Genomic DNA, 24,762 nt, shown 5'->3' on the forward strand with positions numbered 1-24,762 from the left:
TCCTGCCTGTCTTGGAAGCTCTTTATCTCTCCTATTCTGAATGAGAGCCTTGCTGGATAAAGTATTCTGGGCTGCAGGTTCTTCTCATTTAGGACCTCGACTATATCCTGCTGGCCCTTTCTGGCCTGCCAGGTCTCTGTGGAGAGGTCTGCTGTTGTCCTAATGCTTCTCCCCATAAAAGTTAGTGATTTCTTGTCTCTTGCTGCTTTAAGGATCTTCTCCTTATCTTTGGAATTTGCAAGCCTCACTATTAAATATCGAGGTATTGAGCGGTTTTTATGGATTTTAGGGGGGGATCTCTCTATCTCCTGGATCTGAATGCCTGTTTCCCTTCCCAAGTTAGGGAAGTTCTCAGCTATGATTTGTTCAAATACAGTTTCTGGACCTCTGTCCCTTTGGGCACCCTCGGGAACCCCAATTAAATGTAGATTTTTCCTTCTGAGGCTGTCATTTATTTCCATTAACCTATCCTCATGGTCTTTTGTCTTTCTCTTTTTTCCTCAGTTTCCATCCTTGCCATCCACTTGTCTTCTATGTCAGTCACTTGTTCTTCTACCTCGTTAACCCTCGTCATTAGGACCTCCAGTTTGGATTGCATCTCATTTAATTGATTTTTAATTTCGGCCTGATTAGATCTAAATCTGCAGTCATGAAGTCTCTTGAATCCTTTATGCTTTTCTCTAGAGCCACCAGTAGCTTTATAACTGTGCTTCTGAATTGGCTTTCTGACATTGAATTGTAATCCAAATTTCGTAACTCTGTGGGAGAGAGGACTGTTTCTGATTCTTTCTTTAGGGGTGAGTTTTTCCTTCTAGTCAGTACATAGTGGCCAAAAACAAGTTGTACTGGAAAAATGAGAAAAAAAGAAAAGAAGAAAAAAAGAATAAAAAAGAGGTGGGGAAACAACAGAAACAAACAGAAAAAGCAAGGGGAATATCCTCTGATTCTATATACTGTAAATCCCTCCATTTCCCCTGGAACTTTCCAGTGCTGCTTGGTCAATAACTTGCTTTTCCCCCGACCTTCTAGGTGGTCTTCTGGGGGAGGGGCCTGCTGTGCTGATTCTCAGGTGTGTGCAGCTGTGGGAGCTGCCAGCCCCCTGCCAGGTGTACGGCTCAGTGGGAGTGGTTTATCCTGTGAGGCCCCTGCTCCCAGGTACAGGGTAACACCAGAGAGACCACAGTGGCCGCGGCCAGCTGTGCAGCCCTGGAGTCAGCTCCTGCAGTAACTACCATAACTCCCAGTCGACAGGGGCCTGGATGCTCTGGGAGTGGGGCCGCCGATCTGCACATTTGGGGGCTGCCCGGCGGCAGGAGCGTCCTGGCTGTCCTGTGTCTTCCCGGACTCTGCCTGTCCCGGGGGAGCACCAGATCCTGGGCTGTGTCCCCCGGCACCCTGGGCTCCGGGCCTGCGACACTGTGAATGGACCTAAAGTACCACGATGTGTAATTTAAAAGCATCAGAGTAAATTTTGTACCAAGTTAACTTATCCTTTATTAAAAATAAAATACATAAGCCCTTACAGAAGGTTTATGAAAATCATAAAATATAGGAACAGCGCAATGACGGGGAGGGAAAGGCTCCATTGGGCTGCAGCGACCACGAGCCCCTCGGCAGAAGCTGGGGCAGGCTCCCGAGGTAGTTCACAGGGTTGCTCTGGCCCCAAGTCTAGTTGCTCCATCAAGTTAGGAGGCGGCTCGGGCACATCCACGACCTCGAGAGCAGGGGGTGGCGCCTGCTCCTCCTCCAGGGCTCCCAGGGATTCAGGGGGCTCCTCCAGTGCAGAGCAGTGAACTAGAGCAGTGACCACTATCTCTAGGGGCTTCGCCTCCCCAGTGGGCACCTCAGTGCGGGCCAAGCCCTCACCCTCAGCAGCCAGGACGGCCTCGATCCCCTCAGGCCCCGACGGGGCAGCAGGCCCCACGGTCAGAGCTGGGGCACGCTCCTGAGCTGCTTCAAGGTGTTTTCCTCGGGCCGAAGCTGTAGCTCCAAGAAGACAAAGTATCACTATCAGGACGGACTGTCCACGTCCCTCCCAAGTCAAGGCCACTCTTCCCACCGCTCCACGTGTGTGAGGGCAAGAGTCCTGGGAGGTGTCCCCAGCCTGCAGCCCGTGGGGTGGGGTGTGAGCCCACCCCCTGCTCCCGACCCAGCTGCATGGAGGCTGGATCTGCGGGGCCCACCCTGTCCCCAGCTCGGCCACCCCCAGGCCTCCTCACCCCCAGCCTCTGGCTCCGCTGCATGGAGGCGTCTGAATTGCTGGAGGTAACGCCGGGCCCGGAGTTCCACGTCTGAGCCTGGCATGTGCTGTCTTATGAATTCCAGAAATTTCATAAGGGAGGGAAATTTTGGGAGCTGATAAAAGTCGTCCCGATAATAATCCAGCCATATTTCCATCATGCAGGAGATGGCCCTGGGGAGGGGCAGGCGGGCACAGGCGTCAGAAGACAGGGCTCTGTCACATGCAGGTGTCCCGGGGAAGCCCTGCAGGACCCGGGGCCCCGGCCTCCCGCGCAGGTTGTCGGAGGCCAGTCCTGCTCCTCATCCCCTGACCACCTGGAGGTCCTGCCTGCCACAGGCCTGCTCCCCGAGGAGGGGCTGGGATGCAGCCTCTGTGCAGGGAGCCCACCCCCAGCGGTGTGACCATCAGCATCTCTCCTGGGGAAGCGGGGCTCCCTCCTCAGCCTGGTCCCTGCCCACCTGCCCCTTGAGTACACTGGCAGGTGTCCGGGGACGGGGGGCGTCTGGCCTGTCATTGCCCTCACTGCACACACTGTCGCTCTGGGAAGCTCCAAGGCAGGAGGGCTCGGGCTCTGTGTCCTGTCAGGCCTTGCCAGGAGCCGCCCAGGACCGCCACCTTCCCTCCTGTGGCTCTGGGCTGCCTCCCTCACGAGGGGCCCCCGGGGGTGTCCTTCCACTGACTCTAATCTCCCATCTCCCACGGGGCGGGGGCCACCTGGTCCGGGAGCCCTCACCGGCCCTCCTGAGCACCTGCTGTGCCCCCGGGTCCAGGTGCCACCAGATTGGGGAGTGCGATGCTCCCCACCCCCTCTGCTCTGGGCCCCAGGTGTGGGGCAGGAGAAGGTCTCCCTGAGGGGTCCCAGTGCCTCCCACCAAGCCCACACCCCATCCATGGCTCTCCTTCGCTCTTTTCCTGAAGGGCCCTTAGACCTTTACCCTGTCATGGGAATTGCAGATGTGTGGGGTGAGGGTGCAGCCGCCCCCCCGCCCCACAGCCCCCTTCGCTGCCCTCCTGGAGAGGGAAGGCCCTCCTGCAGGAGCCAGAGTCACTCACAGTTTCCAGCGCTGCAGGACCACATCGTTGTCACCATACACAGCCTCAATGCACCCATACCTAGAGGAGGGCGGGGGCATCCCATGAATCGTGCTGGGGACACGACCTCTCACCATGTGGGCTGTCACCCTCTGACCCCGACTAGGCCGGAGCCCCGGGGGCCGTCAGCTCTGTGTGTTGGGCCACAGGCAGCTCCCGGAGAAGCGCCCGCACCTGCTGGGGCCTCCTGAAGGCTTGAGCATGAAAGGGTCCGGCCAGGCCCATGGCCCATATCCAAGTGGGCCCGGGGCGTCCCGGGGTCCCCCTGTCTGGTTGCCCCAGGACACAGACCCACGATGGACTCTCAAACCTCCCTTTCAATGGGGAAACAGGCCGCTCAGGACCCTGGTGATGGGGGGGGCAGGGAGGAGGCACAGGCCTGGTCACGGGGAGGAGGACGGCTGCTGAGCACAGGCACAGCCCCTCTGGCCGACCCGCCACAGGCCAGGCCCCGGGGCTGCCCTCCAGGACCCCGCTAGGCCCTGGGGGACCCTGCTCCAGGCGGGGGAGCAGCCCGAGGCCGGGAAGCTCACACCATCCCCAGCCTCCCCAGCAGCAGGTGGCCCAGCCCTGGGCTGCGGAGGGGCAGGTGCTCACTCGGTGAACAGCAGGTCCAGCACCTCGTCCGTGGTGGCGAATGTACGATAATCCTCCAAAAAGTTGAAAATTGAGATGACGTCCCGGCGCAGCAAGGCGAGCAGCAGTTGTCGGACTTCGTGCTCCAGCAGCTCCGTCCGGCTGGGCTTGGTCGGGCAGATCGGACGCCCCTTCCCGGCCGTGGCCCCTGCACCCTGAGGTGGGACAGAGGGGACGTGCAGCCTGCAGGGAGCCGCCAGGAGACCTGGGATCCCGCCCCGGCAGGCCCTGCGCTGGGGCCCCGTGGGCTTGAGGAGCTGGGGCTCCCTCTCCCGCTCAAGCTCCCTGCCTGTCTCTTACACAAACAGGACCAACTATGCAATAAAGAAACAATCTCAGAGGATAAATGTTCAAAATATTTGGATCAGTACAAGGACCTCAAGAGACACAGAGAGAGAGACCGAGAGAGGCAGCCACACAGACAGAGGGAGAAGCAGCCCGTGCAGGGAGCCCAGGCGGGGCTCGATCCCGGGCCTCGGAGATCAGGCCTGGGGGAAGGCAGGCGCTAACCCCCGGGCGACCAGGCCTCCCCTGAGGGCTCTATTCTGATGTTCCCACACATCTGTGCGCAGGGACTCTGCATCTGGCCCAGGCAGGGGCAGGGCCAGGGGGGCAGGTGTGGGGAGGGGGGATCCAGACTCATGTGGGAGCAGGAGTGTCGGGGTGCCCAGGGGGTAGCAGGCTGGCTTCTGGGACCCGGGGTCCTTCCTGCCGCATCGGGGCCCGGGTGTCGGGGGGCCCAGCCCCTGCACTCACCTTGAGCCTGCGCTGGCCTCTGTTAGCTGCACAGGGCACCTCCCTGCTCCTGGAGGCGGTGGGGCAGACGACCCCTTCCTCCCGCTCGCGCCCCACGACCCGGGTGGAGCTCTGTGGAGACAGTGCCCGGCAGCCAGGCAGGAGGCCTCAGTGCCCGGTCTGGCCCCTCGGCTGGGCCGCACCCCCAGCTGCCTCCACCCAGACACCCACAGTGCAGGCGGCACCCACCGCCCCCGGGGACAGCAAAGGGATGCAGTTGCAGGGCTTCGGGGTGACTCGGGGCGGGTAGAGGACCTCAGGAACCCTGTTTCCCCCCTGCCCACCGTGACATCAGGGTGACCCTGAAGGGATCCCCGGGGAATGTGCCGCCCTGCAGCGTCCCCCAGCCTGGATGGGACCTGCCCACACATCCCTGGTTCCCTGAACCTGAGGAGGAGGGGATGGGGCTCCCAGGATGGTGGCACCGGGGGCCTGGCCTGGCCTGCGCTGTGTTACCTGACGGCGCCTCCGGATCACCGCCCTGACGCGTTGGTTTTTATGGTGGAGCCACTGCCTACAGCATAGGAACAAGCCGCACCCCTGGGGTTCCTGGGAGCCAGAGCCCCCAGAGGTGAGAAGGCAGCAAGAGAACATCCTCCAGTAGCAGATGTCTCCAGCCAAGTGAGCCTGAGCTGGGGCTGCACTGGATGCGGGTGCCTGGTTACGGGGGTTCCGAGTTCTGTTGGGCTCTGTGACACGGAAGTGACCTCACTGCCTGGGACCCCCTCCCTGACCCACTCCTGGAGGAAGCTGCAGGGGCAGCGCTCGTGCTGCCGATGCCCCCCCTCCCTGCATGCGATGGCCTGTGCACACATTGACACAACCACACCCCTGTCCACAGGCCCCAGGGAAGGACTGTGTGCACCCAGGGCCCAACCTGGACACACATCTGGGTTCAGACACGACTCTCCAGGCTTCCCCAGTTTGACCCCGGAGAAGCCGTTGTGCCCGTCGGGGATGGTCTGCATCTTGCCTGTGGGACAGGGAGTGTCCTAGCGGGTGCTTTCCCGAGACGTCCCCAGGCCACTGTGGCCTCATATCTATGACCTTGGAGGCGGGTGTCACCTGCAGGACATACCTCCACCCACACATTCTTCCTTGGTGTGTACATGCGTCCAGGCCCACGAGGTCCTGTGTGCACACACGTGGGCATCAGTACCTTCATTCTGGAGGCCCAGAAGATGACAGTCCCCCCGGGGCAGGGATGGGCAATAGCTTCCCACGATCCTAGGCTCCTGAATCCAAGGCAAACCCTACAGATGGTGTCAGGGTCTTGGCCTAGAAGGTGTGAGGTCGTCCTCATCCTGAACCCCTGCCTGTCGTGTGTTACGGGCCCTTCCCTCGTTTCCACTGGGTGAGCTGTGGACGGAGGTGCACCCAATGGGTCGCCCTGACCTGGGCTCTTCCTCAGCCTGGAATGTGCTGGAATGCCCCCCATCTGGGCTGTCAATGCCCACCCCCACCCCCCTCACATCTCCATGTCTGTAGCCATTTCCATCCACAAAACCCTTTCCCAGCCCCTCGGGAAGGGAGGGGCAGCCTTGGCCCCCCACGGAGGACACAGAGCTGGCTTCATGCCCCCTTCTGCCTCCTTCCCAGGCTGTGGTCCTGGCCAGGCAGTGGCCCTGCTGGGATCTTCACCTCCTCCCCTCAGTGGCCCCAGGAGCCCCAGCTGCTGCATTTGTCAAAGCCCCACAGTTGGTCACAGCCTCACCTGCGGAGCTCAGGACCTAGAGGCAGCACCAGGCGCTCTTTCTAGGGACCAATTGCTCTTCTCATTCCTGATGATGTTCCGATTTTGTCCATCTTCCCCCCTGGAGCATGAGCTCCGAGAGGGAGGATCTGGCCTGCTGATCAGCTCCGGCACTATCTGTGCTCAGGGCTCAGCGGCTGAAGGAGCAGGTGGGAAGACCCATCCCGCCACGGGCCAGCTCAGCCGTGGGAGCCTTATAGATGTGGGACATTTTTAAATACTGTGCTTTTCTTTTTTTTTTTTTTTTAAAAAAAAAAAAAACATTTGTTGTTTCCTGCCTTGTTAATTTTCCCCATTCTCACTGGTGTGAGGTGGGATCTCATTGGGGTTTTGATTTGTATTGCCCTGATGGCAAGTGATGCGGAGCATTTTCTCATGTGCTTCTTGGTCATGTCTATGTCTTCCTCTGTGAGATTTCTGTTCATAGAATCTGTTTTAAAATCCACTTTGCCCAATTTAAGTGTTGCTACTCTGGCTTTCTTTTGATATCCATTTACACGTTTCTCTATCCCTTCACTTTCAATTTGCAGGTGTCTTAGATCTAAAATGAGTCTTTTGTAGGTAGCATATAGATGGGTCTTGGGGTTTTTATTGGGGGGGGAAGGTCTTGTTTTTTTATCCATTCTGTCACCCTATGTCTTTTGATTGGAGCATTTTAGCCCATTTACATGTAAAGTATTTATTGATAGATAAGTTCAAAATAATTTTATACTTTTGCCTATTAAAAATTACTCAATCTTTTAAAATAAAAGGATTTAGGGGGAGCCTGAGGTATAAAAAGATGAAACTCAGCCTCTATGTTATCCATTCACTTGATGTCACATATATGTAAGTAATTTATAAACAATTTTAGAATTAAATTGGTTGATTCAGAGTCACTTTGTTGACCAAATCAGTAACATTATTTGATTTCAGATTTTGATCTAAGTGGCACTTGTAGATGTAATTTTTCTTCGTAAAGGTTAGCTTATTCTTTTTAGCCTGGTTTTGCTCTGAACTTAGTGCTTGTACATGAACAATTTTCTAATAGGTCCCTTTCTTTAGATTTTAATTAAATTACTTTTAAGTGCAACACTTCAAAAATACTTGTTTAAAAAATTCAAGTCAACATATGATATGAAATGATGGTCCCCTTCATATCTCTACAGATTCGCCTTTCCCCACTTTGCTTTTCAGTCTGTAGGCAGTCACTGTTATCAATATGTTTTCTATTTATTCAATAACTTATTCCTTTATTAAACAAATGTTTCAAGTACTATGTGTCATTCAGAATATTATATCCATTTGTGTCAGACACATTTGTAGAATTTTGTAACATGAATTGGGTTATCCTTTGCAAATGGTTCTGTAGCTTATTTTATTTTTATTTTCATTAAGTTTTTCCATAGAGATACATATATAGACACAAGCATTTGCATTAAAAGGCTGCATGTACCTGTGTTCGATAATGTATTTAATTTAGGGGTGTTCAGGTTAATTCCTTTTTATTATTTACAAAAAATGCTGTAATACAAAGTTTGCTCTTGAGTGTATATAAGTTAGGATTTATGTAGATTACACTTCTAAAATAGAATTGCTAAATCAAAGAACATGCACTTTTATAATTTTAATATTTTGATTAATTGCCTCCCCTAAAGGTAGTTCTATTTTTAATTCCACTAAAAGTGGATCATGTTTTGTTGTGGTGTATTTTTGGCAATGCTGGAAATCATGAATCTTAATTATGAGTATAGAATGAAGGTTATCTTCTAATGTAAGTTTCTTTGATACTGAGTGAAATTGACCATCTTTTCATGTATTACTAGGTATTCATATTTATTTTCTGTGACTTATGTGTTCAGATCCTTCCATTATTTTACTATTTCATTGCTTGTCTTTTTTTTTTTATAATTTATTTACAGTTCCAAATGCATTATGGATAGTAATCCCTTGCCTAATACAAATTAGCAAACAGTTTTTCTCAATTTTGTGCTTATCTTTTAAATTTAGGGTTGTTTTACTTTATAGGTGTTTTAAATTTTTATGTTATTAAATTTTTTTCTGTATTGTTTTTGGTTTTATGTTTTGTTAGATTATCCTTCCATATCCCAAGATTTTGAAATATCCTTTTATATATTTTCCTAGATTTCTTAATTTATATTTTAACATTTAGCTACTTAATTTATTAACTTATCAAATATCCTAGAGTACCTGCTGACTACTGAGATCTGTGTCCTGTGCTGGGATGCAGTGTGGAGCTTATCTACCATGAGCCCTGTTCTCCATAATCATTAGCATCCTAAGGATGCTATTGAGATAAGCACTTTAGTGATTAAGGTTACATATTGAGATAAGTGCAGTGAAGGGGAGGCATGCATGGAATTTATTTTTATTTTTGGGGGAAATAAAAATGTTGATTTTTTTTTTTTTTACCAAATATTGGCCAAATTTTTCTATTCAATTTAATATGTAGTACTTCATGATGTACTGATTTTAGAATTTGATGGGAGGTGCACCTAGATGTAGATCTAATGTGTCCATAGGAGGAGGAGAGATGTGGTCTTGCTAAAAACCCCACTCTTTGGTGTGGGAACCCATAGCATGAGAGTATCTCACAATCTGGAGTTTTTCCTGGAGGAGGGAGAGGCTTGTTCCCTGCATCAGGTACCCAAATATTGGGATCTACATTGCAGAAATGAGCCCCCAAATTTTCTGGCTTAGAAAACCAGTGGGCTTACATTCAGAAGACCCAAATGACTCTAGGTAACTGAGATTCTTCTTTTAGTTTTTATTTTTAAAGATTTTATTTATTTATTTGAGAGAGAGAGTGCGCGCATATGAGCGGGGGGAGGGGCATAGGGAGAAGCAGACTCCCCACTGAGCAGGGAGCCCAATGTGGGGCTCTATCCCAGGACCCGGAGATCATGACCTGAACCAAAGGCAGCCACTTAACCAACTGAGGCACCCTGGCACCCTGAGAGTCTTCTTTTAAAGGACATCACAAAGAAAATTATATGGCAATATCCATGTTATCCAAAACAGTGTGTAGATTCAATGCAATTTCTATCAAAATTCCAACATTTTTCACAGAAATTGAACAAAAACGAGTCTAAAATTTCTATGGCACCACTAAAGACCCCAAACAGCCAAAGCAATCTTAAGAAGGAAGAACGAATCTGGAAGCATCACATTGCAATCCTTTTTTTTTTTTTCTTTTTTTTCACGCTCCTTGTTTTCAAACTAGATCACAAAACTATAGTAACCCAAACAGTATGGTGATGGCACAGACACATAAATCAATGGAACAGAATAGAGAACCCAGAAATAAACCCAAGAGGTATGTGGTCCGTTAATTTACAACAAAGGGGGCAAGAATACACAGTGGGAGAAAGATAGTCTTTTCAATAAATGGTGTTGGGAAAACTGGATGGCCATATGTCAAAGAATAAAACTATAGCATACATTTGCCAGACATAAAAATTAACCGAAATGGATTAAATACTTGAATGTAAGACCTGAAACCATAAAACTCCTAGAAGTAAACATAGGGGGTGAGCTACTTGTCATTGTTTTTGGCAATGAATTTTTGTATATGACTTCACAAGCAAAGGGAAAGAAAGGAAAAATAAGCAAGTGAGATTATGTTAAACTAAAAAGCTTTTTGCACAGCAAAGGAAACAGCAAACATCAACAAAATGAAATGGAAGTCTACTAAATGGGAGAAAATATTTTCAATCATACAGATAAGGGGTTGATATTCAAAATATAAAAAAGTCCTAAAACTCAATATAAAAAAAAAAAAAACAAGCAATCTTATTTTAAAAAGGGCAAGAGGATTTGAATAGATATTTTTTTCCAAAGAAAACATACACATGGCCCACTGGCATATACAAAGATGCTCAGCACCACTCATCCTCAGCACAAAACCATACTGAAATATGACTTCACACCTATTAAAGTGGCTATTATCAAAATGACCAGAAATAACAAATGTTGACAGGGATGTGGAGAAAAAGGGTCCCTTGTGCACTCTTGGTGGGAATATAAAATGGTACAGCCACTGTGGAAAACAGTATGGAAGTTACTTTTAAAAATCAAAAATAGAACTAGTGTATGATCTAGCAAGTCCACTTCTGTGTATTTATCTGAAGAAAACAAAAACACTAATTGGGAAGATACATTTACTGTTATGTTCATTGCAGCATTAGTTATGCTAAGCAAAATATGGAAGCAAACTAAGTGTTCATCAATGGATGAATAAAGAAGTTGTGGTGTGTGTGCGCATGTGCCTGCAGCCCACCCACCCACACGGGAATATTAGTTAGCCATAAAAAAGAATGAGATCTTGCTGTTTGTATGAGATCCAATATGGTTGGACCTTTGAGGAGGGGGGAATCATAGTAAATGAAATAAGTCAGGCAGAAAAGAGAATACCATAGGATTTCATTTATATAATATGGAATCTAAGAAGCCAAACACAAAATAAAACAAGAAAGAAGAAATATATATATGAAATATATATATAAGAAAAACATAAAGCATATATAATATATAAAATATATATTATATATAATATATAAAATATATTATAATATATAAAATATATAATATATAAAAATATAATATATAAAATAGAAATATATTAGTTTGTTGATATTTTTATATATAAAATATATATTGATTATATGTAATATACATATTGATTTTTATATATTATATATATATTAGATATATATTTAGTTTGTTGAAATATACATATTGATTTTTATATATAAAATATATATATTAGATATATATTTAGTTTGTCGATTTTTTTTAAACATTTATTTATTTATTTTTAGAACAAGAGATTGTACTCAAGGTATGGAGCAGAGGGTGAAGGACGGAGATCTCAGGCAGATGCCCTGCTGGGTGGGGATCCCGCCTGATGTGGGGTTCGGTTCCATCTCACAACCTTGAAATTGTGACCTGAGCAGAAACCAAGAGTTGTATGCTCAACCCCGGCTGAGCCACCCAGATGCCCCCTAGTTTTTTGGTACTTAAAATGGGGGTTTAAAATAATCCTGATTTTCTATGAGCATTTCTTTTCCTCTGACAATGGTTTTAGAAATCCAAATTTCTTAAAGACTTTGGCATGGCGGAAGGAGAAGCAGAGGATGTGCAACAGGGTAACTTTTTTCTTTAAAAAAGGGTTTTGCATACGTACAGTGAGGGTGTGCGTGTTTAGTTCCTGAGGGCTGTGGTAAGCAGCCAAGCCATGGACGGAAGGGATGCCCCGCTAAGAGAAGCAGGGCACAGCGGGGGAAAGAGCTGCAGCTCTTGAAGGGCAGGGGACCCAGGCCCGGCTGCGCAGAGTTGATTTTGCTACAGGAGCTCAGAAGAAAAGCACTTTGCCTGTGCTCTGCAGTGTTAGCACTTAGCACAATGCCTAGGGCAGCAGGTATCTTAGTAATCACATCATGATCATTAAAGTAATCAAGAAATACATGTGGAATTTAATGGGCTCGAGAGATAATCATTTGCTAAAAACAAATTTTTAATATCTGCTTTGCCATTTTATGCTTGATTGTGACCTCTGTGCATGTGATGAAGATTTGAGTGGTAATTTGTTTTTATCACTGTCGTTGTTAAAGGATGTACACAGAGGGTTAGGCTTAGGGAACATTCTAAAAAATGGGACCAGGCTGCCTGGCTAACAGTGTCGGTATGAAGCAGTTTGTTACACAATTTGTAAATATGCCTGGAGGCATAAATGACAGCCACAAAAAATTATAAATGGAAGGAAAATAAATGTGGTGGTTTTATCGCTTCGACGTTACGTGAAAGGGTATCTGAAGGCATTTATAGGAAGTTAATTTTCTTTTTTATATTTACTTTTATTGAGCTAGTTAATTTCAAACAAAACCCCATACGTTTTAGAACCCAAACCAAAACACTGGTAGTATGCCCTCGAACACTGTAAATTTTCATGTTTGAACAGTTATCTTTTGAAGATTATAATGCTGACATTTATTGAGATGATTAGAGTCCAAGTAATTTCTCCTACATCTTCAGATTTGGGGGACGTTTTAGGGATTCCAGTCACTACTACCTCAAATTAACAACATCAATTAGCAACTTAGCTCTTATGGTCATAAATAATTGCTTTATTTGACCTATTGCCAAAATTTTGGTGTGTCTATGGTTTCCTAGATTCAGGGATATAACCATTTTTTTCATAGGTGTTGGTTGAGTCAAGTTTGGAAATCCCTGGCTTACAAAAGAGAAGAAATACCCTAAAACTACTATTTAAAAAATCAAGTTTGTAGAGGAAAATTTTACCTATAATATGGCACAGTCATTTCAAGGATGGAGTTCAGTGACTTCTGACAGATGTGGGACTTTTGTAAGGACCAGCAGAAAGATGGCTCATGCTCTTTGGGGACATCAGCCCTCCCCTCAGGCCATCTCTGACCTGTTTTTTTGAACATAGGTTAGTTTTGCCTGCTGTAGAATTTAATGTGGACGAATGTACCACGTTGTGTCTGGCTTCTTTCCTTCAGCATAAAGCTTTGGAGGTTCCTGCATGTCATTGTGTGGATTAATAGTCCTTTTTTTTTTTTTTTTTTTTTTTAACATCCATCTCACTGTATGGATTTACACTTTGCTTATCCACTCACCTGCTGATAAACACATTTGGTTTGTTTTCAGTTTGGGACTCTTTGGGGAAAAAAGTGTAAGAACATTATGTGCAAATCCTTGTGTGGACAAAGATACTCAGCTTTCCCCACTAACTACCTAGAGTGTCATTGCTGAGCTTGGCAGGTGTCTGGTTAACTTTGTAAGAAACTGTGAAACTTTTTCCAAAGTTGCCCTGTGTCACATCCCAGCAGCAGTGCATGGGGCTTAGTGTTACCCCACATCCTCACTGATATCACTGATACTGGATATTGGCAACTTTGATTTTAATCACTTAGGAGGTGTGTAGGGGTGGCTCATTAGAGTTTTAATTTGCATTTCTCTGAAGACTGGAGATGTTGAGCATCTTTCGTGACCTGATTGTTTACTTGTTATATATTATTTTTCGCGGTGCCTTATCCTTAACCCATTTTTAATGGAATTCTTGCTTTCCTTGTGAATAATACTTGCAGGGAACATCTTTTCCAATCTTTTACTTTTAACATGATTTCTTCCTTTATATTTAAGCATATATCTTATAGAAAGAATGCAGTTGAACATTGCTTTTTTATCCAGTCAGACAACCCACATTTTATCAGTAGTGTTTACCACGAACATTATTGCAGTAGATGGTAGGGGCAAGTTTAAGTCTTTCTTGTTATTTATTTTCTATATGTTCCATCTATTTTTTTTTTTTTTGTTCATTACCTAATTTTATCAGGCCTCTTTTGGGTTGAGTGTTTTTTTTTTTTTTTTTTTTTTTTTTACTATTCCTCTAGTTTGCTGATCAATTATATTTCATTTTTAGTTTTTTAATACTTGTGAAGGGTTCAATTAGGGTTCATAAAAGGCACTTCAACTTATTATAGTTTACTTTCATGTAATATCTTCCTATATGGTGTAATAACTTTAAAACAGTGTATTATTTTTATCTTCCTTTCTGTGTATTATTGTTGTTATATATTTTACTTCTATATATATTGTAAGTCAAGAATTGCTATTATTTTTGTTTTCAACAATTATCCAAAAAATGTTTTAAAAAATTTAAAAATACCATTAAGATATACCACATAAAAAAATAAAGATATACCACATAGTTATCATTTCTAATACTCTCCTGTCCTATGTGTAGACCTGATTTCTCTTGAGTATTGTTTTCATTTTGCTGAAGAATTACTTTCAGTATTTTTTTGTAGTGCTTCTGCTAGAAATGGATTCTCTATGCTTTAGCTTACGTGAGAGTCTTCATTTCACCTTTATTCCTGAAGTGTATGTTTCCCTGGACCTAGAGTTGGAGGTTGATAGTTTTACCCCCCAACACTTTAAAAATAGTCTTCCATGTCTTTTGGATTGTATTGTATTCGATGAGAAGACTGAAGGTCTCATTTTTGTTCCTCTATAAGTAATGTGTCTTTCCTCTCTGGTTGTTTTTAAGATTTTCTTTTTATCCGGTGTTTTCATCAGTTTGGTTATGACATACCTTGCTCTGGTTTTCTCTGTGCTTATACACCTTGAGATTTGTGATGTCCATTGAGTCAACAGATTTAGAGATTTTATTAAATTGGGGGAAATTTTAGACATTACTTCCTATAAAGGCTTTGTCTGTTTTAACCTCTCTTTTTCTTTTGGACTCTACCCACACCTATATTAAACTGTCCCAGAAGTCAATGGAGATTATTTTTTTCCTTGTCCTTCTGTACTTTTCATGGCTTCTCTATGTATTTCATGTCTTCATGGGCTATTGAGTCCATCCAAGGAAACTTTTATTTTGATTTTATGCTCTTTTTTTTTTTTTTTTTTTGCTAGAAGTTCTATTTGTTTCTTTAAGTCCTTCAGCGTATTTATTAGAGCTGTTTTAAAGTCCCTATTTGCTAATTTCAGCATCTTGGCACTTATGACAGATGAGTCTATTCTATTGACTGATTTTCTTTTTGGTTAGCAGTCTCAGGAGTATTTCCCTGGGTGTCAGAGGGTAGTGTTGGGACTTTGTGTTGTCCATTAAGAGTGCTGAAGCTTTGTTTTAGCAGGAAGCTGGATTACTTGCAAGTCAGCTGGATTGCTTGAGCCCTAGTGCTGGGATATGACTCTTCTAAAATCTCTACTGCTTGCCTTGCACCCTCAGCAAAGTTTGTCTACTATGGCTGGTTGACGTTCAGAAAATGCTGCACTTTGTCCAGCATCTGTCTCCCTGGCTTTTGCTCAATATAGAATTGCAGTTTGGAGCAGTATCTATAGCCAACCCCCTGGGCTCAAATACTACCACTTGTCATGTGCTTTCAGCCAAAGTATGTAACCTCTCTCAGTTTGTTTGCACTGTGTTCACAAAATGCCCTTGACAGGGTAGTTTATAGGCAACTGAAATTTTATTTTTCACAGATCTGGAGGCTGGGATGTCCTAGATCAAGGCACCAGTATGGTTGCATCCTGGTGAAGTCATCCTCAGAGTTGCAGGCTGGTGACTTCTCACAGTGTCCTCAGGTGGTGGCAGAGTCTCAGGAGCGTCGTGGGGTTTTATTTATAAAACCACTAATCCCTTTCATGAGATTTCTACTCTTGTGACCTAATCTTCTCACAAAGGCCCCTCTTCTTAAGCCCTAATGGTAATGCCATCACCTTGGGGGTTAGGATTTCAACAGAGGAATTTTGGGGGCATCCAACCATTCAGACCATAGCATTTTCCACACTTCAATTTCTTTATTAGTAAAAGTGGGCTCCATTTTGATACCTACATCACCAGGTTGTTATGCGAATTAAATGCGTGAAGACGTGTAAAAGCACTTAGAATATGTGTAGGGCACATTGTAAGTGCTCAGTTAGATTTGGAAACTATTATGAGAACTTTAACACACTCAAAGTAGAATATTCAAAATTATTGTGCAAGCATGCGTGTGTGTTTATATAGGGACTCATGTGTGTGTATTGTGCATATTGATTATTGAAATATCAGGCACAGAATCTGGGTTGGGGTTAGAAGGGTGTTACAAACTGCTAATTTAGGGTTGCCAGATTTAGCTAATAAAAATAAAATTTGAATTTCAGATAAATTTATTTAGTATAAATATAGCTCAAATATCACATGTAATATAGTTGTAATGGAGATATTTTATGTTATATCTCTATTATAATAATATATAAAATATAATTGCCTTTTACTCTAAAGTTAAGATATAACTAGGCATCATATATTTTATCTGGCATTCCTATTATCCACGAGCAGAGGAAAGATAGAAACAATCTTTTTTTTTTTAATTTTTTTTTAAAATTTATTTATGATAGTCACAGAGAGAGAGAGAGAGGCAGAGATATAGGCAGAGGGAGAAGCAGGCTCCATGCACCGGGAGCCCGACGTGGGATTCGATCCCGGGTCTCCAGGATCGCGCCCTGGGCCAAAGGCAGGCACCAAACCGCTGTGCCACCCAGGGATCCCAGAAACAATCTTAATCCTCACATCAACCTAAGCTCAGGCTTCAATAGTGGTTACATTAGCCAATATTTATTCAATGTATCTCTTTCCCTCCATTTCCTCACCTGTAAAGGGGTGCAATGATAGTGATTACCTCATCAGTGGCTGTTGTAGATTGAGATTGGAGAAATCTATACTTGGAACTGTGACTGTGTCAATCTAAGTGCCCAGGGGACATTCACTGGGATGTTGATGACTGTGATAATGATTGTTATACCAAGACAGTCTGATTGCTACTATTATTTTTTATTATTGTTTTTGATGTTTTAAAATCAGATATGGTTTCCTGTATCAAGAATCTGGCTGAGGGATCCCTGGGTGGCTCAGTGGTTTAGCGCCTGCCTTTGGCCCAGGGTGTGATCCTGGAGTCCTGGGATCGAGTCCCACGTCCGGCTCACTGCATGGAGCTTGCTTCTCCCTCTGCCTGTGTCTCTGCCTCTCTCTCTGTGTCTCTCATGAATAAATAAATAAAATCTTAAAAAAAAAAAAAAGAATCTGGTTGATAATTTAGCTCGGGAGAATAACGAATAACTAATGTAGATAATTCTGTGACTTGTATTATCGAAATCCCATATGTTGCACTCCATAGTTGTTTATCGCTGTCAATTATTTAATAATATATTTCTGTGCCAAAATTATGTATTATGAACTGAGACAGAAAGGTCTATGTTTAGGAAATAGTTGCATTGCCTTCACTGCCTGCTATGTGGGAGGAATGGAATGCCCATTTTATCTGCAGGAAAAGTGCCAGGATTCTTGATAGAAGTTTTCAAATTATTTGAATAGCTTTTATTCTTAAGAATTCAAAGAGATTAAAATGAGGTTCAGCATTTGAGACTCAAGAAAACTTCACCAAGCAAAAAAAGATTCTTTTAAAATTTAATTCAGAGTCATGTATAATTGTCTAAATTTAGCTTGTAAAGTGCATAGAATAAGCTTTATAAAACCCAAAATGCTCCTTAGAAAGATGAGCTCAAAACTTTTTTTCAAAAATAACAGAAGAAAGATTGATAAAGATTTTTTTAAGATTATTGTTATGCCTTTTTGTTGTTGATTCTGTGGCCTAGTCTAAGAAATCTCCTCAAAAAAGGACTTTTTTTTTTTTTTTAAAGGACTATTTACACGGAAGTCATCTTTACTGTGAAGAACTAAACCACTCTGGTATTTTTGTTTTGAAACCGCAAAGGCTGTTTTCAAGCAAAGGCAAAAAAAAAAAACCAAAAACCAAAAACCAAAAAACAAACGAAACCAAAAAAAAAAAACCCCACAAAAAAACAATTTTTACAAAGTATTTTTATTAACCAAAGAAAGAGCTTGCAACTGAGAGTGACACAGTGTTGTCTCTGTTTCCTGGGTGTGGCATTATCGACCTAGGGAACCGCATAGCACCTCAAATAAAATAAAACAACTGTCGATGGTTGTTTATGTTGAAAACAGAGCCAGAGAAAAGGAAATGGAGATTTTTTGGTTTTTAAGTTTGCCTTTATCCATAGGGAATATGTAGGTTCCTGGAGGACAGGAGTGTGACAGGAGTTAACTCTTCATTTCAAAATATTGTTTGGCTCCAGTTACTCCAAGAGAGGCACAAGACCATGATATATACCTGAGAGCATATTCCTTCTTACCATTCTTTGATATCTCCATTATACTTCTCACTCTGTGTGAGGAGCATTTATCAAAGCATTTATCACATTCTGCTTTATTATGGTTTATACACATCTTTCTTATTACGATAGAAGCAAAAGATGTTTAGTACTAAAATTTTGTTTATTTTAACATTGATTGCATTAACTAGTATGGTGGTTTATACACGCCCAAGACTCTGTACACAGGTTTTTTGAGAATAAATGGGTGATGGTAACTGAAAGGAAAGAGAAAACCCACCTCACTGTGTTTATTCCCTGAATACCTCCGTACCCAAGATGTATGGGTTCGACCCCACACCAAGCAATTCTGACGCTGGGTACTTAGAGTTACCATCAGATCATAGAGGTTATGGGTTCAGTCCTGTAAGATTGCCTCCTCCCAGATACCAATCATGAGTCGTATATGTGCCCCACTCAATTAATATGTTCTTGAAGAATTCTACAAATGCAAAACAGTATTAATTTTATTTGTATTTTAATAATTAAATTCATCTTTGTATGACAGAGTCCTACCAATGGGGATATGCCTTTCAGAAAATAATGATAGAGCCATGGCCTCTTAGAAAAGCACCCATAACTGCTGAAGTGATTCTGAAGTATGAGCTAATGAGGTTTCATTATGGGATTTAGTTTTCAAAATATTTTGATTGAGATAGGTGATTTTAAGAGTATAAAGATGATTATTTTTTTAAAGATTTCATTTATTTATTCATGAGAGACATACAGAGAGAGGGGCAGAGACATAGGCAGAGGGGGAAGCAGGCTCCCTGCAGGGAGCCCGATGTGGGACTCGATACCAGGACTCCAGGATCATGCCCTGAGCCAAAGGCAGATGCTCAACTACTGAGCCACCCAGGTGCCCCAAGCTGATTTTTCTTATTTATAAAAGTATCATAAATACAGACAAAAATCACTTGTGTTCTAAAATCTAAGCCTGATGTTGGGTTCCATGTCATATAAGTTCCATGTCATCTTTAATTTTTCATTGGTATTTCTGGGAAGATGTTTGCTTTTAAAATTGGGTTTATTTCTTTTACTGAATCACAACCTTGAAACTATTGAGAGTTAAAGTATGTTAGTTTATGCTACATAAGCTTTCGCCTTCCAGCATGGGGGAGCTTCATCCATGACTTCCTTATGCATCACCACTCATTGAAGGAAGTGCTCCTGGGAAATATTGCAGGAATTTGCAATGAAATATATTCTCAGACAACCTCATCCATGCACATTAATGAAGGATGTAGCCTATTAATAAGGGAATGTTTCCCTTAGAGCGCCATTGTTTTAATTTTGAAAGTTTGCTGTTAAATAGAAATTCCTATTATTAATCAGAGTTCTTTGGTCAAATTGCACTATAAAAATGCATGTATTAAAATGTGGTGAATCAGAATTAAACATGCTTGTTCATATTCTAACTCTTGCATGTGGTAATCTAAACAGGAAAAAAAAAACAAAACAAACCGACACTTTTACGGCTGCCTTCCTTGGTGCCTTTTTAGTTCCTTACGCTGCCCACCTCGAGCCCACCAGACCCACTACAGCTCCCAGTAAACATCTTCCTTCTGAAATGACGCCCAAATATTCTTCTCTTTTGTCCCAAGTTCTTCTGGATGAATTTTTTATTTAAATTTTTATTTTGGGGAGTGAAGGAGGTCATAGTAGAAGTGGGGGAGTAATGTTCCAGTCTCTTAAACTTGTAATCCTTGTTATGAAATCATCCATCCAAGGCAATAGTCGACAAACAGACTACAGAGAAAAAAGCTGGATAATTTTCCCACGTTGGGGTTTATGTCACTAGAGCAATACTTCTCCAATACATGTATTTTTTTTAGAATAGCATTTTCAAAACTGTGATATTTCACTCCATTTATTCCATCCTTCTTGTCCCAAGTCACTGTTGTATGAATGAGGAGGTTTAAGTCAATAAAGGGAATATTGCAAACTTCTCTGCGACATGCGAGTCTTCCAAGCCTTCAGGATTCAGGAAGGAAGAATTTGCTCACTTCAGGACACTCATAAGGCACAGTGTGAACTTGTGAAAAAGTAAGAAACTGCTCTGTTTTCTGAATCTGTCTTCTCTCCAGCAATAACTGTAGTTTCATATCCTTGAAAACTAAGGACTTAGCACGTAGTGAGAGCAGAGTTCCGGTGGAAGGTGCAGCCCACGTGCCTTGTCTGTTTTGTCTGTGCTCAGCTGTACAGTCGTCCAGTGACCCCTGGACATTTCTCGATAAGCAGAATCAAGCTCTCAAAGCCAGGTTCTTTGGTCCCATAGGCAGTTTCAGAAGAGAATCTCTAGAACCCTTGTGTTGGTCTCCACATTTTGTCTTTTATGCAGCCCATCAGTAAAAAACATTTTCCGCATATATCTGCCATAAGTGTACACTTACAAATCTTATGCATGCTTCACTGCACTTATATAATATGTAGATGATAAAAAATATTTTTACAATAGAAATTAGAGAAACACAAGATAAAATAAATAATATTTTAAATAATGTCTCATTAGCAACATAGATGCCTATTTGGTTTTCCTGAAATACTACTGTAACTAATAATCTTTTTATTGCAAGTCACTTTTGACTAAATAAACTCCCATGAAAGGGGCTAAGGCAGTGATTTGAAGGTCTGATTTTTAAATATAGTTTATTCTATTATATGATTATTAAATTAAAAATACTACTTCAATTGTCATTTCTCTGTAAACCACAATATTTTGAATTATCAGTCTTGAGGTTCTCATAAACTCAAAAATTCTGCTAAATGGAAAATACTATTTTTTGAAGTCTAACTTACATAATTTTAATGTGAATCTTAGAAATAACTTTATCTAAAGCACATGCTTGATTTATAAGAGTATTCTTAATTCTAATATATTCATATTATAAAATGATATTTCAGGTTAAATATTTTCATAAATACTGTTTTTGTGCCTTGATTCATAGTAATTTTTCTTGGACAAATATGTAAGATAAAATTTGTCAAATAAATTGATTCTTTGGGGTGTTTTTACCAAATTTAGGTACCATGTAGTTGGAGGTTATCTCAATTTTATTTTATTTTTTACTCTCAAACAGAGTTTAAAATTATCCACTGAAAAATAGGAGCTCAATTAAAAGATTCTTCCCACGGGCACCTAGGTGGCTCAGTTGGTTGGGCTCTTGATTTCAGCTCAGGTCATGATCTTGGGGTCATGTGATCAAGCCCTGTGTCAGGCTCTGTGCTGAGCATAGAGCTCCCTGGGGATTCTCTCTCTCTCCTTTGCCCCTCTCCCTCTCATTCTGTCTCTCTCAAATAAATAACGTGCCAAAAAAATAAAAAATAAAATCTTTAAAAAAGAGATTCTTTCCTCAAATCAAGCTATTCCTAAGATAGAATTTAAAAATTAAATCTTAAAAGTCCATTTGATTTCTAGTTGTTTAATTTATTATATGGCTCTTGTCTATTTTTCTCTTTTTCAGTTTACTCTCAGTAATTGCAATTGACCCTAAGCTTCAAAAACCAACATTTTTGACACTGCATGTATTGACTACTTTGAAAAGACATCCAAAATTAGAGATATACATTCAAAACAGAGATTTGTTTACAAATGCATACAGATATACATACATACAGATAAATTTTGACAACTACAACTGTATTTTGATTAGTAAAATATTGAAACTAGAAACTAGTATGAATTATAATTCATGTCAACCAATTTCAACTACATTTATTAGGAACACTGTTTTTATTCTACAGCTGTGCTCCAACAAAATTTGTATTCATATTATCATGGTAAAAGCAAATAATTTTTTTGTCAGTGATGAACTTTTAAACCACATTTACAGTAGTATTTACCATAATATCATGTGTTTCAGTTTAACAGAATGAATTTCTAAAAGCTTTGTTACCTGGGTGATGGGCACTGAGGGCACAATTGATGGGATGAGCACTGGGTGTTATACTATATGTTGGCAAATTGAACTCAAATAAAAAATATACAAAAAAAGCTTTGTTTCAAATGTACAAATTGGGTTTTAAAATTCAAATCATTCTGGGAATTAAATTTAACTGGTTTTCATTTATGCTTCTATTTGGAGTATTTTTTGACACAGGACCATTTAACTATGAAGTTCCTTTGCTAAATAGAAGCTGCATGTTAATAGCTCTACCTGTGTGCACAAGAAAATTTGGAATAAAGTAATTTGTAGAACTAATCTAGAAGTCAGACATTTGATGTAAGTGCAGGCATACTTTAGAGTGAGATGGAAACACCCCTTCTGCAGCTTCACATCTTAAATCATTGTGTTCAGGTACAGGCTTTTTAACATAATTGCTAACTTTTAAAAAGATATTCTTTCTCAGGAGATTTATGTTTTCTCATTTTCACAGGATTGGATATATCCCCATGACTCTTGGTTGACAAACCTTTTGATAACTTACACATTCATCTTCAACTTCTTTGAGAAATGCAAATTTGGTACTTAGATATTTTCATTAAACAAGAACTTTAGAGCTTATCAATGGCAAGATGCTTCACTGCAAAATGAAGCTTTGCCAAAATAAATTATATAATACACTGAACCCATTATTGCCCATATTCCTCACTGATCCTTCTGACCAGTGGCCTGACAGCTCTGTTCTTCCCCATCTTTAGCAAGGGCCACAGCACATCTGGCTGGTACAGTAGATGTCAAAGTGGTTCCTGCATCTGATTCTCCTCCCACTGCTGCTGTTAAATGTGCTTCATATAATCTTTGAATCACACTAGATGCTGTCTTTGTAAGGAGGATTTGGTAATACTTTACTTGGAGGGGATCAGCAGTAGAGACAGGTAATTACCAGTCTTCTGCAGATCTAACTGTATGTAAAAATGAGAGCTCTGTTTGCTGCACACACATTTCTCCCATGTTACTAGAGATGGGTATGCCAGAGGCAGGAAGTAGAAATTAGAGGGCTACCAAACCCATCTTGGCTGTATGAATACAATTATTAATAATGACACTTCATCTTAAAAGGAAAAATCCAGGACAAACACTTAAGTAGGACCACTCCAGGTCGACCTAGATGACTCCAGGCAATTGGGAAATTACCACCCTGTTTAGCCCTCATGTTTGTCTTATCAGGGTGAGCATGGAATAGTGGAGGGAAGGAGGGAAGTGTTGAAAGTACCTTTCTTGGAACCTCCCCTATTCCCAGCAGACCTCTGCTCACGTTCCATCTGCTTCTGAAGCAGATGTGTCTTACTCTGCCAGGTGTCTTGTGACCAGAAGAACTTGGACTCTTCATGTTCTTCCTAATACACATTTCCATTGGGGTAAAATGTCCTTCTAAAGAAAGAATATTTTCAAGTTATTGTTCTTTCCAGTTCTGTGATGTATATATTATTTACACTACTAAGTATCAATAACTAGTAAGATTGTGTTTAGCAATGTGTGTAAAATCTGTTTAACTTAGGTATTACTAGAGATTCCACATTTTTTCCTCAGAAAAATATTCATAAATCAGTGGTGATAGGGGTAATGACAAAGTATCTGTGAACTCAGGTTATTATATAGAAAATAACAAGTGTGGATTGCATTGTAATTCACCATTACAGAGATAAAGATGAGCTAAAAGGTTTACCAGTGAGGGGCATCTGGGTAGCTCAGTTGAGCACCTGCCTCTAGGTTTTGGCTCAGGTTGTGATCTTCATTGGTCCTGAGATCCAACCCCACATCAGGCTCCAGGCTCAGTGGAGAGTCTGCTTAAAGATTCTCTCCCTCTGCCTCTCCCCCTAGTCACACTCGGTCTCTCTCAAATAAATAAATACATCTATTAAAAAAAGAGATGTACTAATGAAATCATAAGACCATGTACTTTGGTGGACATTTCCATTTGTAGCTACTAATGCAGTTTAAGAAATGAAGAAAACATAGTGAAAGAAAGTTGAAAGAAACTTTTGTAGTCAATTAGATTTTGTGTTAGGTCAATTTAAAATTACTAGTAATTACAGATTTTGCTTGAGGATTTATAAGAATCATATCATGTCAATACTATTGTAAATTCCAAATGAACTAATCCTTATCTGAACTCAAACTGGATTCCAGTAGAAATGAAATCAACTGAGCTAGTTTCAGCTATATAGAGATGTTAAAATTGAGCTCCAATTCCATTTCATTATGCTATTATGGAAACATTTTGATTTCTCCAGTATTAAATATCTTCCTTGTGGTGTGGACTTCAGAGCAGAGGTAAAGCCGGATGCCTTTGGGGCTCTTTCAAGTTTTGCTAAAATATCCAGGGATAAAGTAACCCTGGCTAATATCTAAGAATCTTTGAGGGCTCTGAGATTATTATGGAGATAGACCAATGTCTGGCCAGAGAATCCAGACATAATCTTTTAGCATAAAGATTCAGTGGACGTGGTAGACTGACAGCAGGCACTCAAGAAGACCACTGTGGAACACACAGCACACTTGGGTGGCATTGCTAGAAATTCCCCAAATACTGCTGTCAGCCGAGGAAGAAAACCAAC

General features: G+C 42.2%; 2 protein-coding genes across 2 annotated transcripts in view; one reads left to right on the forward strand and one right to left on the reverse strand.

The window, feature by feature from the left end:
- GPM6A (glycoprotein M6A) overlaps window positions 1–24,762 on the forward strand; it is a 331,272-nt gene that overhangs the window by 62,714 nt on the left and 243,796 nt on the right. The window lies entirely within an intron of this gene.
- Window positions 1,476–5,418, reverse strand: LOC482936 (ral guanine nucleotide dissociation stimulator-like). The gene is made up of 6 exons (XM_038560508.1): window positions 5,222–5,418; window positions 4,727–4,837; window positions 3,932–4,125; window positions 3,296–3,355; window positions 2,220–2,413; window positions 1,476–1,980 (listed from the first exon to the last, which is right to left on the reverse strand). The coding sequence occupies exons 1-6, from the start codon at window positions 5,357–5,359 to the stop codon at window positions 1,520–1,522; spliced, it is 1,158 nt and encodes a 385-aa protein (XP_038416436.1). The 5' UTR covers window positions 5,360–5,418; the 3' UTR covers window positions 1,476–1,519.

This window comes from Canis lupus, chromosome 16 (assembly GCF_011100685.1).
Source record: "Canis lupus familiaris isolate Mischka breed German Shepherd chromosome 16, alternate assembly UU_Cfam_GSD_1.0, whole genome shotgun sequence".
Lineage (NCBI taxonomy): Eukaryota > Metazoa > Chordata > Mammalia > Carnivora > Canidae > Canis > Canis lupus.

Excerpts from the sequence above, each read along its gene's own strand:
- LOC482936 (XM_038560508.1), bottom strand. The coding sequence starts at position 5,359 with ATGTTCTCTTGCTGCCTTCTCACCTCTGGGGGCTCTGGCTCCCAGGAA. Across the intron at positions 3,356-3,931 it reads CTGGACCTGCTGTTCACCGA|GTATGGGTGCATTGAGGCTG; the intron begins GTGAGCACCTGC and ends GCCCTCCTCTAG. Across the intron at positions 2,414-3,295 it reads GTCCTGCAGCGCTGGAAACT|GGCCATCTCCTGCATGATGG; the intron begins GTGAGTGACTCT and ends GCCCCTCCCCAG.